Below are 14,060 nucleotides of genomic sequence, written 5' to 3' on the forward strand. Positions count from 1 at the left end.
CAAAGGTCTCATTGAGAGTTTATTCCCGTCCCCAGAGCCTCGAGTGTATAATGTGAAGGTGGAGCTGGCGCTGGGTTATTAGTGCCTCAGCAGTCTTCCAATGGTCTTTCTCACTCTTTCTTAGCAGGACTGAGAGGGGCCTAGAAAAGCCTGTGTCCTTTCTGCTCCAGCAGTGAGCTCTTCCTTCATAGGAGCCACACTTGTATTTACAGATCCTTGGTGTTCAGTCACAAGGACCTGCTCTAGGCTTTTTCTTTGAATGTTTGGATTTGGCATGTAGAGAAGTGTTGGAATTGTCTCAAAAAGAAAGCTGACTGCCTCAGTCATTCATTCTGTGATAAAATAACCTGAAGTAGGTAGGTAGTTTAGAAACAGTAAAATAGATCATTTATAAACTAAAATAGGTAGATAGATAAATAATTTATAAATAATAAGATAGGTAGATGGGTAGATCTTACAGTCCTGGGTACTGGAATTCAGAAGGCCCTGGAACATTTGGTATGCAGTGAGAAAGACTCTCCCCTCTGGATGATATATATTGGTGCTATTTAATGTTCCCAATAACAGAATGGACAGAATGACAAAAGCAGCTAGCTAGTTCCCCCAGACCCTTGAATAAAGGTAATAATCCATGCACTGTGTAAATCATCCCACCTCTTAATGCAGTGCATTGTGGATTTCTTTCAACGTGGTTTTGGAGGAACTCTAATTCAAACCATAGCACTGACCACTTGGGTAAACATCTGTTATCCCAGCATTCCTGCAGGGAGGTAGGAGGCAGACAGGAAACTTGCCTGGAAGCTGCTGGAACAGCTAGCCTGGAGTACACAGAGAAGCCTCAACAGGTAAAAGAGAACTGATTTCCCATACACACACAAATAATAATAATATTTAAGAACAAATGTATATGACTAAAACTTGGCCCGTTGTCTGTAATGCTACTGAAACGCAATACGTTGCATGGTGGCACCCATTTGTAATCCACTCAGGCTGAGGCAGGCAGACTATGAGATCCAGACTAGACAGAGCTGTATCTTAGAATCTTTGTTAAATTTGGGGTACAGAGATTGCTTTCTAAGCTAGCTAGATTTTGCTGTGGTAAGGGAATTGGAGTTTGGTTCGGGAAGAGAAAGAAGAACCCGGAACTCTAGGATGGTTCTATCTGAAATTCTGCAGTTGGAGGTCTCACCTCTCCCAAAGGCTGCAAACCAGTCACCTGTAAGTATTGTGTTTTATCCGTGGTAGTTAATAGTTGAACCAGATGCCAGCATTTAAAAATTGAGACATTTGGGCTAGGAAGAAAGCTCAGTGCATGAAGACCTGAGTTTGACCCCAGTACCCATGGCTAAATGATGAGTGTGCTTGTGATCTCAACCCTGGAGAAGCAGAGACAGGCAAATCCCCAGAGCTACCACAGTCGGTGAGCCCCAGACCAACAAGAGGCAATCTCAAAAACAAGGTACATGACCCCTGACCCCCATGCACACACATTCACAGACACACCTGGAGCTCACCCCATGCACACACATTCACAGACACACACCTGGAGCTCACCCCATGCACACTCACAGACACACACCTGAAGCTCACCCCATGCACACACACTCACACACACCTGGAGCTCACCCCATGCACACTCACAGACACACCTGAAGCTCACCCCATGCACACACACTCACAGACACACACCTGGAGCTCACCCCATGCACACACACTCACAGACACACACCTGGAGCTCACCCCATGCACACACATTCACAGCCACACAAATTGTTTTCTGAGAGATTTTATATTTCAAAAACCTGGATTTTGATGGTAATTAAGAGCACATACTGCTTTTGCAGAGGACTCCCAAATTCAGTTTCCAGCATCCACATGGGGCAGCTCACAACTACTTTAATTTCAAGCTGGCCAAGTGGGCTTGACTGGCCACTGAGCCCCAGAGATCTGCCTAGCTCATACCCAACAGTGGGATTGTAAGGGTTGGGCACCATGCCCGGCGTTTTTATAGGCACTGGGGATCTAACTGGAGACCTCCTGTTTTCACAGCCAGCCCTTTACGACTGAATCATCTCCCTAGCTAAGTTTAGACTTTGAAATGTTTGTTGAGACAAGTGATGTGAGCTGGACAGTGATGCACACCTTTAATCTCAGCACTCAGGAGGGCAGGTGGCTTTCTGAGTTCGAGGCCAGCCTGGTCTGCTGAGTGAGTTCCAGGACAGCCAGAGCTACACAGAAACCCTGCCTCAAAAAAACAAGGGGTGGGGGTGGGGGTGCCCACTATGTAGCCCAAGCTGACCTGGAGCTCATGACCTTCAGTCTCCCTAGTATTGGGTTATAAAATGAACCACCAGGCACAGCCCTTCACTCTATTTTTTACTTTCCGGTGGTTTCCCAGGTTTCAATCAGGTGTGTCCCCATCATAAATCAAGAGCACCTGTGCAGCGATGAGGACACCCTGGACCTGTTAACAGAAGCCCATTGAGCCGTTTGTTCAAAGTCTACCTGTGCCTGATCGTTTAAGTCACTTGATGTCCCAGCTCACAGTTCTGAGGAGCCTGGAGTCTTAGAGCCACAAAGAACACGCCCCTCCCCCACAGCCATCAGTCCCCAGCTTTGCTGCCTCCTGGGTGTGTGACCTGGTACCAGTTGGCAGGCAGCCTGCCAGCAAGCGCAGCTCTGCCCCCTCCAAAGGGCAGTTGTAGGGAGCAACGGGGGAGTCTCCCTGCGAACTCCAAGTTAATACGAACACCAAAGGGACAAGTTCTCCATTGATTAGAAAACATCTTTAGTGCAATAAAAATAGCCCCCAGTCTTAAGTAGGGCCCCTCGGGAGTGGGGAGCTCCCAGCTCCTCTGTGGAGAGGAGCTGAGTCTTTAAGCAGTCGTTGGTGTCTCTGCTGAAGGAGATAAAGCCCAGGGTTGCTGCGGTGGTTTTACCCTCTGTAATTGCATTCACCTCAAAACCCACAAATAGCCTCGGTTCTCAGCGGTCATTATTTCATTTGAAAAACTAATTGAAAGTTGAGAGAGCCCCGAGTTTTTTGTGTTTGTTGGGACAGGGCAGGGAAAGAGATGAGCAGGTGGGGCCGGGAAGGAGGGGGTGTGGGCCTCCCATTCAGCGCAGCTCCTCCTTTGTCCCAGACCTTGGCAGGCTCCCCGCCCCCTGCCTCAGCCTGCCCTTCTGGGCTAGCCTTCTCCGCTGCAGGAGCTTTTGTTTCCCATTGTTACTGTCCTCTCCACCCGCCCCGAATGGCTTCCTACAGCGCCTTTCCCACGCTTGGCGTTGCTTGCCCAGGCTGGGGGGTGGGGGCGTGGAGCAGGTGGTCTTTCATAGCCCTGGTGCTGGGAGATGGGGCCCTGGCCGCAGGCTTCCCAGGACTGAGGTCAAGTGCTTCCCTTTCCTGCTGCCAGTGAACCAGGCTGGCTGGGAAAGCCAAGAGGTAGGAGTCCCATCCAATTTTAAATGCTGTGGTTATTTTTACACTTTTAATCAATTATTCCAGATATCCCATTGTCTAGGCTTCTCAGTTGTCTTTTTTGTTTGTTTCTGTTTTTGTTTTTCAAGACAGGGTCTCTCTATGTAACCCTGGCTGTCCTGGAACTCACTCTGTAGACCAGGCTGGCCTTGAACTCACAGAGATATCCTCCTGCCTCTGTCTCTCAAGTACTGGGATTAAAGGTGTTCACCACCACCGCCACCCAGCTACGGTTATCAATTTTTAAGGCTTACTTACAATAAAATGGATTTATTTATTTATTTATTTATTTACTTATTTATTTATTTATTTATTTATTTATTTAGACAATGTGGTATGTATCCCAGACTGACCCGAATTTACTGTGTAGCCAAGGACAGTCGCCTGTTTTCTGAGACATTGTCTCTCACTGGATCCTGGGACTCACAAACTAGACCAAACTGGCCAGTGAGCCTCAGGGATCCATCTTTCTTGATTACCCCCCTCCCCCCAGCCCACCCAGACACACACTGAGACTGCTCCTGTGCCTGGCTTTCATGTGGTGCTAGGACCTGAACTCAAGTCCTCACACTTGCTTGCACAGCCGTAACTTGACCAACTGAGCTGGCTGGCTCTCTGCTCCAGCTGTTTTGTGTTCTTATTCTTTGTGATGCTGCCCTGGGAAAGGTAGCCATATAAACCACATTAAGAAAAAAAAAAATCAGATTGACCATAGAGGAAATTGAACTGCAGATCAGGATGGGGGATTTTATTGTATTTACAGAGGAAGGGGGGGGGGTCAGAACTGAAGTAGAAGTAGTTGGGTCCAGTTGTGTTTGCGTACGGCTGGCTCAAGCCTCCACTGAAGGCTTCATCCTTGGGAATCCCTGCTGCAGAAAGAAAGAGACACTCAGTCTAGACTCTAGTAAGCAGGAGCCGAACTGAGTTCCCAGAGGCAGGAGGCAGACATGGGAAAGATGCTCATGGCTGCAGAAATGTAAATCCCACTCTTAGCCCCTACCCTGCTAACAGCTGCCACTGAGCCCCTGGGCTGGTCACATCCCTCATGATGAGACCACTTCTGCCCCTTAGACAGGACCGGCTTCTTCCCAGACAAACATGCGTCACTCCCTACAAACCTTTCTGTTGGCCACAGGTTGAACGAGAAACCTCCCAAGAACAGGTGGGAGTCCTCACTGTCTCTGTGAGATACAGCCTCCATGAGAAGAGGCTACCCCTGATCTGAACACAGCTGATCCCTAGCCCCAGCCTTCACACACAGCATCTGCTGGACGGCTGCTATGAAAGTCAAAAAATGGCTAAACCAAATGGCAGCTTCCTGTCAGGAAGGACAGCAGAGGTGGGTGAGTCTCATACTATAGCTTAGGCTGGCCTGGAACTTACTAAGTAGCCCAGCTGGCCTTGAACTTTTTGTTTTAAAGATGTATTTACTTAGGCATGTATTTTATGTACCTGGGTGTTTTATCTGCATGCGTGTCTGCAAATCAGAAGAGAGCATCAGATCCCATGGGACTACAGTTATAGATGGCTGTGAGCTTCCATGTGAGTGCTGGGAAGTGAACGCAGGACCTCTGGAAGAGAAGCTAGTCCTGCTCTTAACTGCTGAGCCATCTCTCCAGCCCTGGCCTTGAACTCTTAATCTTCCTATCTTAACCTCCCAAATACGGGGGTAACAGGCATAAGGCACCAAGCTCCACTTCTCTTGGGCCCCCTGTAATGTTTGGAGGGGAACAAAGGCCTTGTAGACTTCTTCCTTTGGACTCCAGAGGGAGATTACCTGGTGAGAGGCACTGGATGGAATTCTTAAGAGACAATATTCCCACAGTTCTAGCCTTTGAACCCTTAGAAGGCATCAGAGTTCACCTGGTCCTTTTGTAGAGGAGGAAATTGGGGACAGATCCAGAACCAGGCCTGGGATCCAGACTGGCACCCAGCCTCCAGTCTGGGTCCCACCCCGCAAACCCTGATCGTGTGCCTGATGGTGAAGCTGGTGAGCTCTCGGCTGTCTAATTAGGTTAGAAAGTGAGGGAGTGCATGGGCAGCCCTGAGGGAACTGAGTTTGTGTCTTAGGCTGGTGCGGGAGCACCTGACAGAATTGTGCCAGAAGTGTATGTGCCCAGTGTACAGCCAGGCTGTAGAATACAGCATTTCTTTCTGGACCATTATGCCATTCTTTGGAAGCTGGCGTCTTATGGGAAGACATCCCAAGGTATACAAAGCAAGCCTGGACTGGCTAGTCTCTTCGATTCTGCTTCTTAGCTTTGCTTTTCTCTTTTGTAAAAGGGGAAACGCCAGTGAAAATGTGAGGACCAGTGAGATGGGGAAGGACCATCATGACCAGCTCTGCCTCTCATGACGGTGTTCTGCCTGTTCTGGTCAGCCACTGGGCATGGGAGAGCTGGCCTGTCTTGGGCGTTATAGGTTCATGGACTTCACAGGGGATCCAAGGTGTACCCTTCACATCACCCACAATGCAATCCCTTGGGACACCTGTTAAAACAGGGTCTGAGATCCATACCAGAAGCACTGATAACATTTCAAGACACACTGAGCCTGGCCTCTTGTTCTGCACTGGACACACTGCAGTGGCCATCATGCTCCTTGTTCCTGAGCCCTGGGGGGGTGGGGGTGGGGCTCTCGGCCCTGTGAAGAGAGGGCAATTCTTTGCTTTTCTTGAAAACCCAGAGGGAAGGAAGTCTCTAAAGTCCCCAGAGCAATCTCTCTCTGCCTCCCCTCTACCCCCCTCACCTGTGGGGCACACCCCCTCCCCCACCCCCTCCTCTGTCACCTGTGCTTCTGCAGCAGGGCTACCAAGAGGCTCTCCAACGCCATCTGCCTGTGGTCTGCCCACATGCTGTCCACCTGACGGCCAAGCCGCACCCTGGTTCCTTGTTCCTGGTTCCTCTCCCTGTGGGTTCGGAAAGGAGAATCATCGGTGAGGTTGCCATTGGGTAGGATGTCCAGTCAAGGATGTAGCCCTTTGCTATTCCAGTATCTGATGAGAATTCTTAGGAAACCCACTTACAATTCAGCAACATCTGGGGGGTGGTAGGCATGGCAGTGAAAAATACAGCGTGCATATTCATACCACCGAAACCCTCCCCACAGACTGCTCATCTGGTAGAAAGCACATTAAACAAGTGGCCAAATGTATTGTCCACCAGAGGCAGGACAAGCCATTGTGCAGCAGCTTCTGATACCATGGTTGAGAAGGCCACAGCAGGTACTAATTATGAAGGTACCCGGGATAAATTCACTGTGAAGGGCAGTCTAGGAGGCAATGACATTTACTAGTCAAAGCTGTCAAAGTCAAGAAACTCAGGCATCTTCCAGATTAAACGTAAAGATATGCGAAGGGCTGGAGAGATGCCTCAGCAGTTAAGAGCGCTTCTTGTAGAGGACCCAGGTTTGATTCCCAGCATCCACATGGTGCCTCACAGCCATCCATAACTCCAGATTCAGGGAACCCGGTGCCCTCTGGGGGGGCACCTGGCATGCACGTGGTACACAGATATACATGAGAACAAAACAATCATACACACAAAATAAATCTAACGATGAGGAAAAGAGATATGATGATGGCTGCATGGAGTCTGTGATCCTACACTGGGTCCAGGGTGAGAGAAGACATAGTTATAAAGAATCTGTTGGGACAACTGATTTCATCAGTTGTGAATATGTGATATGAGTGACAGTGACATTGAGGACAGGAGGGAGTGGTGCTCGTTAGGTGTTAGGAGACCTAAGTGCATCGGGGTAACAGGTCATAACTGTAATGCGCAGGCCTGCAATCCCAGCATTCAGGAGGTGAAAGCAGGAGGCTCGGAAGCAAGTCATCCTCAGATACATATCGATCTTAGGCCAGCCTAAGCTATAGAAGACCCTGCATCAAAAGAAATAAGAAATTAAAAAATGGCTCAGCAAAGATGAGACCTTTACGGTAAATGTACATGTGTCAGGTGTGTGTGGGTGTGTGTGGGTGTGTGGGTGTGTGTGTGTGTGTGTGTGGTTGATCTAGGGAAAATGATAAAATGTTAGGATCTGTTGGCTATAAGAGTACGGCTGTAGCTTTAAATTTTGTATTTATTTGTTTTTATGTGTATGGGTTTTGTTGTTGTGGTTTTTTGTTTGTTTTGTTTGTTTGTTTGTTTGTGTTTTTTTTTTTTTTTTTTTTTTGCCTACATGTATGTCTGGTGCCTGTGGAGGCCAGAAGAGGGAATGGGAGGGATCCCCTAGGACTGGAGGGGTCAGCCTTCACGTGGGTGCTGGGAATTGAACTCGGGTCCTCTGCAAAAGCAGCCAGTGCTAACTCCATCCCCAGGACATTTTTGTCCCGTTGAAGAGTTTTCCAAACAAAAACTACAAAGTGAGGTTGTTTGGATCTTCGCTCAGCCACTCTTTGTGCGTCCTTTAGAGATGACAGATGGGTCTGTCCAGGGAGGTAATGACAGGTGGTCTCAAAGATCTGAAAGAGACTTAGAGAGGCTGCCCGGGCAGCGGAGTACTCGTGTAAGCACATGTCCCCATGCCTAGTCTTTGTTTCTGGCCCGGAGCCCCGATCAAATAGGAACATTGTCAACGCAGGAGCCAAGGACAGGGCGAGACACACAGAAGGTGTAGAGGTAAGTGGAGGTTTGACCTATGCAAAATCCAGAAAGGATATATACCAGCAGTTCTCAATCTGTGGGTTGCGAATATCAGATATTTACATTACCATTCACAACAGTAGCAAAATTAGTTATGAAGTAGCAACAAAATGATTGTATGGTTGGGGGTCACTACCACATGAGGAACTGTATTAAAGTGTTGCAGCATTAGGAAGGTTGAGAACCACCAATGTATACTGTGTCAGGGAACAAACGAAGCTTGGTCCCTATCTCCTGCATCAGGCCTTCCCAGCTCTGATCAGAGGTGACTTCAGAAGGAGCTACGAGAATGGCTGCCTACCCGTGCTTCCTGCTCATGATGTCCTGGAGCAGTTTGCGGGCAGACAGCTGGCCCAGAACTTTCCTGTAGCTGTTGGTGAAGATGGCATCTGCGTATCGCCGCATCCTGTGCAAAAGGGTCAGAGGTCAGGATGGGGCCAGGTGAGAGGACAGTGTGAGCTACACTGCATCTCAGTACAGGCCTCCCTCTGTTGTTCTGGGTTCTCCTCACTCCCAGAGAGACTCCGAGCCCGGCCGCATGACCTCTGGGGCGCCATGCCTGGTGCCTGCCCGAGGTGAACAGTGGGCACTGTGAAGAAGCGGCTGGTGGGTCCTGTTAGCGTCGTCTGCTACAGGGAGGTCTCAGAGGTGCAGGAATCCTGGCTGCTTACCTGAAGGGCAGCGAAGGGGTCGGGGAGCAGTGGGAGCCACTGGTGAGGGTGAGAATCACAAAGAACACCCAGAGTGGCATCCTTCACCCCTGGCTGGGACCTGCAAAGAAGATCAGGAGGGCACGATCAGACATAGCCAGTGTCCCCTGGACACCACTCTGTGACAAGCCCTGGTCCTCATCCTTTGGCTGTGGGGCTTTGGAAATCAGACACACCTGGCTTCAAGTTCAACACAGTCAGTCCTCAGCTCTGGCTTCCCTACCTGGGATGAAGCCACACTGGCCACCTCATCAGGCTGAGCAGAAAATCAGTTAACATAGTGAAACCGCCTCTCCTGGAAGGTGTGAGGGGAACACACACACCACACACACACACATACACACACACACACCACACACACATACACACACACACATACACACAACACACACACATACACAACACACACACATACACACAACACATACATACATACAACACACACATACACACAACACACACATACACACACAACACACACACATACACACAACACACACACATACACACACAATACACACAACACACACATACACACACAACACACAACACACACACATACACACAACACACACACATACACACACAACACACACATACACACACAACACACACACACACACACACTCACGCACACACACTCACGCACGCACTCAGGAGAGAGCATCATCCCCTGGCTGACTGACACAGGGGGCGGAGGGTACCACGCTCTTAGATAAATCTGACCTCAAATCCTGGTTCTGCCCTCACTGCCGAGCTCCCCATTACAAGTGGCTTAACCCACCTAAACCTCAGTCTCCCCAGCTGCAAAATGGGGATAATAACCTTAATTATCAGGTCATGTGAGAAGAAACACATAAGGAACTCTCTAGAAATTCTTGTTGTAGTCACCTGACACATTTCATTCAGAGGATAGATTCATGCTGCTTCATTGTGTGGAGTTGGAGCAAAGACAGAAACTTCCTGTTCCAGAAGCTTCCATTTTGGAGGGTATGACATAGCATCTAGAAATGTAGCCAAGGTTTGCCCGGAATTCACTGTGTTGCCCAGGCTGACTTCTAACTCATAATCCTCCTGCCTCAGCTTCCTGAAAGCTGGAATTACAGACATGTGCCACCCCACCTGGCAGAATCGCTGCATTATACAGCGTTCTGAAAGCGGGGAGGACAGTGCCAAGCGTGAGTGTGCCGGAATCTTCCTCACAGACTTCGCAATTACCCTTAACGGGGCCGGGCCTGTTAACACCATGCTCTGCAATTAGGGAAGAGCTGCCTTGGCTCAAGATGTACCTGTCAGCTCTGGCCTGCCCTGCTGTGGAGCCGCTGGCCAGCTCGGAGCTGGGTCTTTGCAGCAGAACGTCTGCTCTGGAGGATCTGACTGGTCCCTGAAAGGCGGCGCCCCTCCCCTCCCATGATTCCTCTCTCTCCCTAGTCCCACTGAGGGCTGATTTCTGCAGGCAGGGCCAGCACTAACCCAGTCCACCATGCTGGCCTGGGCTCACTTCTCTTAAGGCAACAGGCTCCTTCTGCAGATTCTGCCTTCTCTGGTCAGAGGTGCCTTGGGTCCCAGAAAGCATCCATGGGAACTGTTCACTGGGGCCCCAGGCCCCTCACTCCACACCAGGCCTCTCAGCTACATTTTCATATGACTTTGGCCTCATTTCTTGGGTCAAGTATCCACACTCCCTGTCTTCCTCATATCACATCGGGGCTTTCCTTTTCCATCTGGGCTGGGCCTCTCCAGAAGTGGGACTTTCCAAACAGGGAACTCTTTGGACATAAGGCGCTGGCGGGGGCGGGGGGGGGGGGTCCCCTTGACTACAAACCACTGCATTTCCTGCCTCTCCACAACACACTGCTCTTCACTTTCTACCTGTCTCGTCTCCAGTCCCCTGGTCTCTCTGTCTCTGTCTCTCTATATCTCTGGTTTTTTTGAGACAGGGTTTCTCTGTGTAGCCCTGGCTGTCCTGGAACTCGCTCTGTAGACCAGGCTGGCTTCGAACTCACAGAGATCTGTTTGCCTCTGCTGAGATTAAAGGTGTGCACCACTATGCCCGGCCGGCCCAAATGACTCTTTACTCCCGTAATCAGAAGCCCTCTGGCATGAAGTTGGGGCCCTGCTCTTGACCTAAGCTGTCCTCTGCCTCCTCCCCTGCTCCCTAGAGCTCAAAAGGAGATCCTAGCCCCCACCCAAACCCCACCGTCCCCACCTCGACCTTCCTCACGCCCACTCCAGAGCACACACTGTCATCCTCATTCCAACACTAGAGCCCAAGGACGAGGGAGGATTTTTCACATGGTCCTCCACCAAAATAGCTTGAGTGGGCGCTTCAGAACAGGCCCTTACTTCCCAGGCCCGCAGACTTCCTCCCGCTCACAGGGTGATTTCTCAGATACAATACCCTATTCACAATTCTCCCCATTCACGGGACCTTCAGGACCGGTCACCTGCGCGTGGGAAAGGGTTTGAAAACAAAAATGGAAAGCTTTTGCTCCGTGTCATGGGGCCTCCCAGAACTCAAAAGAGGAAGGAACAGGAACACTTGCTTGATTGGCACCTCCCTTAGCACACCCAGTGGTGTCAAGGAGGTGAAAGTAACCCTCGTCAGAGGGCAGCCTTTGGGGGAGCAGTTTTTGTAAGTCCAGCAAGACCCCATTCATTCATAATAAGGTTCGGTCCCTGCACAGACTGGTCAAGCAGGAGCATCAGTACTTGCCTTTTGCCCCAGGGATAAGTCCCGATTCTACAGCAATCCCAGCTCTGCAAACCTATGGCATAGGGTTGCCCAACCCCAGTGAACAAAGACCGGATCAGCCAGAGTCATTTGGGCCGGGAGTGGTGGCTCACGCCTTTAATCCTAGCACTTTGGAGGCAGAGGCAGGAGGATCTCTGTGAGTTTGAGGCCAGCCTGGTCTGTAGAGTGAGATCCAGGACAGCCAGGGCTGCACAGAGAAACCTTGTTTCAAAAAGGCCAAAAAAAAAAAAAAAAAAAAAAAAGGGAACAGAGTGTGAAATAGCTGTCACCTGTGTCCCATGTGACAAAGTGGCCCAAACCCAGTTGCCTTTAATGACACTTAAGGTACTCTAGATCTTGGGCATGTTAATTCTGGGATTGGACATCGGTGAGGTCGTGGGTGTTAGGAGAAAGGGGCATCAATTCTCATCAGTCGACACCTTTGCCAGCCTCCTGCCACAAGCACCACAAGAATCCTACAGACACACATCTGTGACAAGTAACAAGTCGTGTCCCAAGTGTCCACATATCTGCAAAAACCTCCAGGGGTCTTCTACCTTCATTAACTGTTCTCCTTTGCAGCCGAGAACTGCAAAGCATCGAGACTCTCAGCTCTGAAGCCATTTGACCAAGAACACTTCAAGTGCCAGGAAATCTGAGGCTGAGCATTTTTTGTGGTGCGGGAGACAGAACTCAGGGCTTTGCACATCCTAGGCAAAGTTCTAGCACTGCCTGCCGACACCCCACACAAAATCGAAGTTTTCAATGAGGAAGCATGGGCCAAAGAAGGGTTTGAGGCAGTTTATGGTGGAAAACAATAATAATGATGATCATGATAAGTATTTCAGGTCTATTCAAGTAAGGAGCAGGGGTCAGGCATGGGGTCATAGAAGCCTCCAGAATCCAATAATTGTAACTGAAAATTAGAGCAAGGAGCATGGCCGCAATCGGGGGAGAAAGCAAAATGTTATCAATTTCCAGGCAATTATACTGAGTTGGTTCTGGGTGATCGATGAGCCGCATTGATTTCTACAGCAACTGGACTGCTTTTGGATGCACGGCTGAGTCCTTCATCGACAGGAGGACCCAGCCAGCTCTCATCTCAACCCAGAAGCCTGCCTCACACCCACACCCCAAGGAGCCCCCAAAACCTCCCTCGCCTCCACCAACCCCCGCAACATTTCTTTCTGCCTGTCGCTTCTCCTTGTGTCCAAGACCTACGCCGTCACCACAGTCCCTACATGGCACCAGCCACCAAAAGCACATTCCAGAGTCTCTGCTGAGGGGCCGCTACACTCAGAGCGGCTACGACATGTCCTCACCAGTCCATGGACACAGAGACTGGCCAGGGGCCATTTGACTTGGTTTCTGTTAGTTGGCGACATGTCAATATTTCTTGCCCCTATCCAGCCCTCCCCCGAGAGGCACCCCCTCTCACCTCCAATGTGACAGGTGTCGCTCTCGGTCTGAGGCGCTGCTCGGGTCCCACTGACCTCAGGCATCTGCTCCAGCCACTGCTGAGCTCTCACATTTATACCTTAATTTTCCTAAGTGTTGTCCGCGTCAGAGAGTCGATTACGCACAAGTCAACTAATGCACCCTTTTTAGCACCACACAGACTGTCTCTAATGGGGAAAAGTGGTTTTTGTGCCCCCACAAATTAAGGCCCATACCAAACTTTCCCTCTGTCTTTGAGGGGGTGAACATCATCTAATGTTGAATGATTATTCTGAGAAAAATAGTGAATAATACTGAGACTCTGGTAATTATATTTACAACAATGTCATGTCCTTGTTCGTTCTCCCAAAATCTGTGCCTTTTCAAATTCATATAATTCTGTTTTGTCCACACATAACTTGATTTCACTTTCGAGTAGACAGTCTTAACAATAAGTGTTTTTTTTTTCCTCAGTGAGGAAAATGGTTCACTGTCTCCCTTGTCTCCCAATTATCAGAATTTCCCCGAGTTTGATTTACACCAGCTGCTGCCGTCCACAAGCAAATTTTGACAGCCGACCCTGGAGCAACCTCTGTCATGTGTCAAGACAGCCCAACATGGCAGCTGCCTCAGGAACGTGTGAAGGGAGAGAAAAGAGATGGGGACCTTGGGAGAACTGTGATGTCTCCAGATTTTTCTAGCCTGTAGCTCAGTATTCCTCAAGAATAGCATAGAAACATCTGAGGCAGAAGCCCTGGCTTCCCGTGCAGCTCTGTGGACTAGTCAAGAGAGCTCCACATAGAGGCCAGAGACCTGCCTCCTCTTCCTTGTCTGTCAGTCACAACCTCTGTGACCTTTCCAAGCTCCCTCTGCCCTCCAGGCCTCTGTGTCTATACCTGTGAATGGCAGCTCTCAAACTTGGTAAAAAGTTCCTTTTCTTTGGAAATCGATCTAACCATAGTCTGCAAAAGAGATTCGTAAATGGGCCTAACTGAGTACTGGGGCGTGTGGACCTGCAGGGCCAACTTCTTAGGAAGCCGAGGCAAGAGGATTTA

The 14,060-nt window shown here is 49.7% G+C and overlaps 1 protein-coding gene across 1 annotated transcript; it reads right to left on the reverse strand.

Annotated features, from left to right (window-relative positions):
- Positions 1 to 6,262: 6,262 nt before the first annotated feature.
- Positions 6,263 to 13,064, reverse strand: Ghrh (growth hormone releasing hormone). Its single transcript, XM_028855567.2, has 4 exons — positions 13,007 to 13,064; positions 8,796 to 8,895; positions 8,426 to 8,530; positions 6,263 to 6,386 (listed from the first exon to the last, which is right to left on the reverse strand). Exons 2-4 carry the CDS (start codon positions 8,873 to 8,875, stop codon positions 6,263 to 6,265), a joined length of 309 nt encoding a protein of 102 aa, XP_028711400.2. The 5' UTR covers positions 8,876 to 8,895; positions 13,007 to 13,064.
- Between the last annotated feature and the right edge of the window lie 996 nt (positions 13,065 to 14,060).

This window comes from Peromyscus leucopus, chromosome 4 (genome assembly GCF_004664715.2).
Source record: "Peromyscus leucopus breed LL Stock chromosome 4, UCI_PerLeu_2.1, whole genome shotgun sequence".
In the NCBI taxonomy this organism is placed as follows: Eukaryota; Metazoa; Chordata; class Mammalia; order Rodentia; family Cricetidae; genus Peromyscus; species Peromyscus leucopus.

What these genes read in the sequence shown, in the direction of transcription:
- Ghrh (XM_028855567.2), bottom strand. Translation starts at nt 8,875, where the DNA reads ATGCCACTCTGGGTGTTCTTTGTGATTCTCACCCTCACCAGTGGCTCC. An exon ending in ACCCCTTCGCTGCCCTTCAG is followed by an intron (nt 8,531 to 8,795) that starts GTAAGCAGCCAG and finishes CCTTTTGCACAG; the next exon opens with GATGCGGCGATACGCAGATG. An exon ending in ATCATGAGCAGGAAGCACGG is followed by an intron (nt 6,387 to 8,425) that starts GTAGGCAGCCAT and finishes CCGAACCCACAG; the next exon opens with GGAGAGGAACCAGGAACAAG.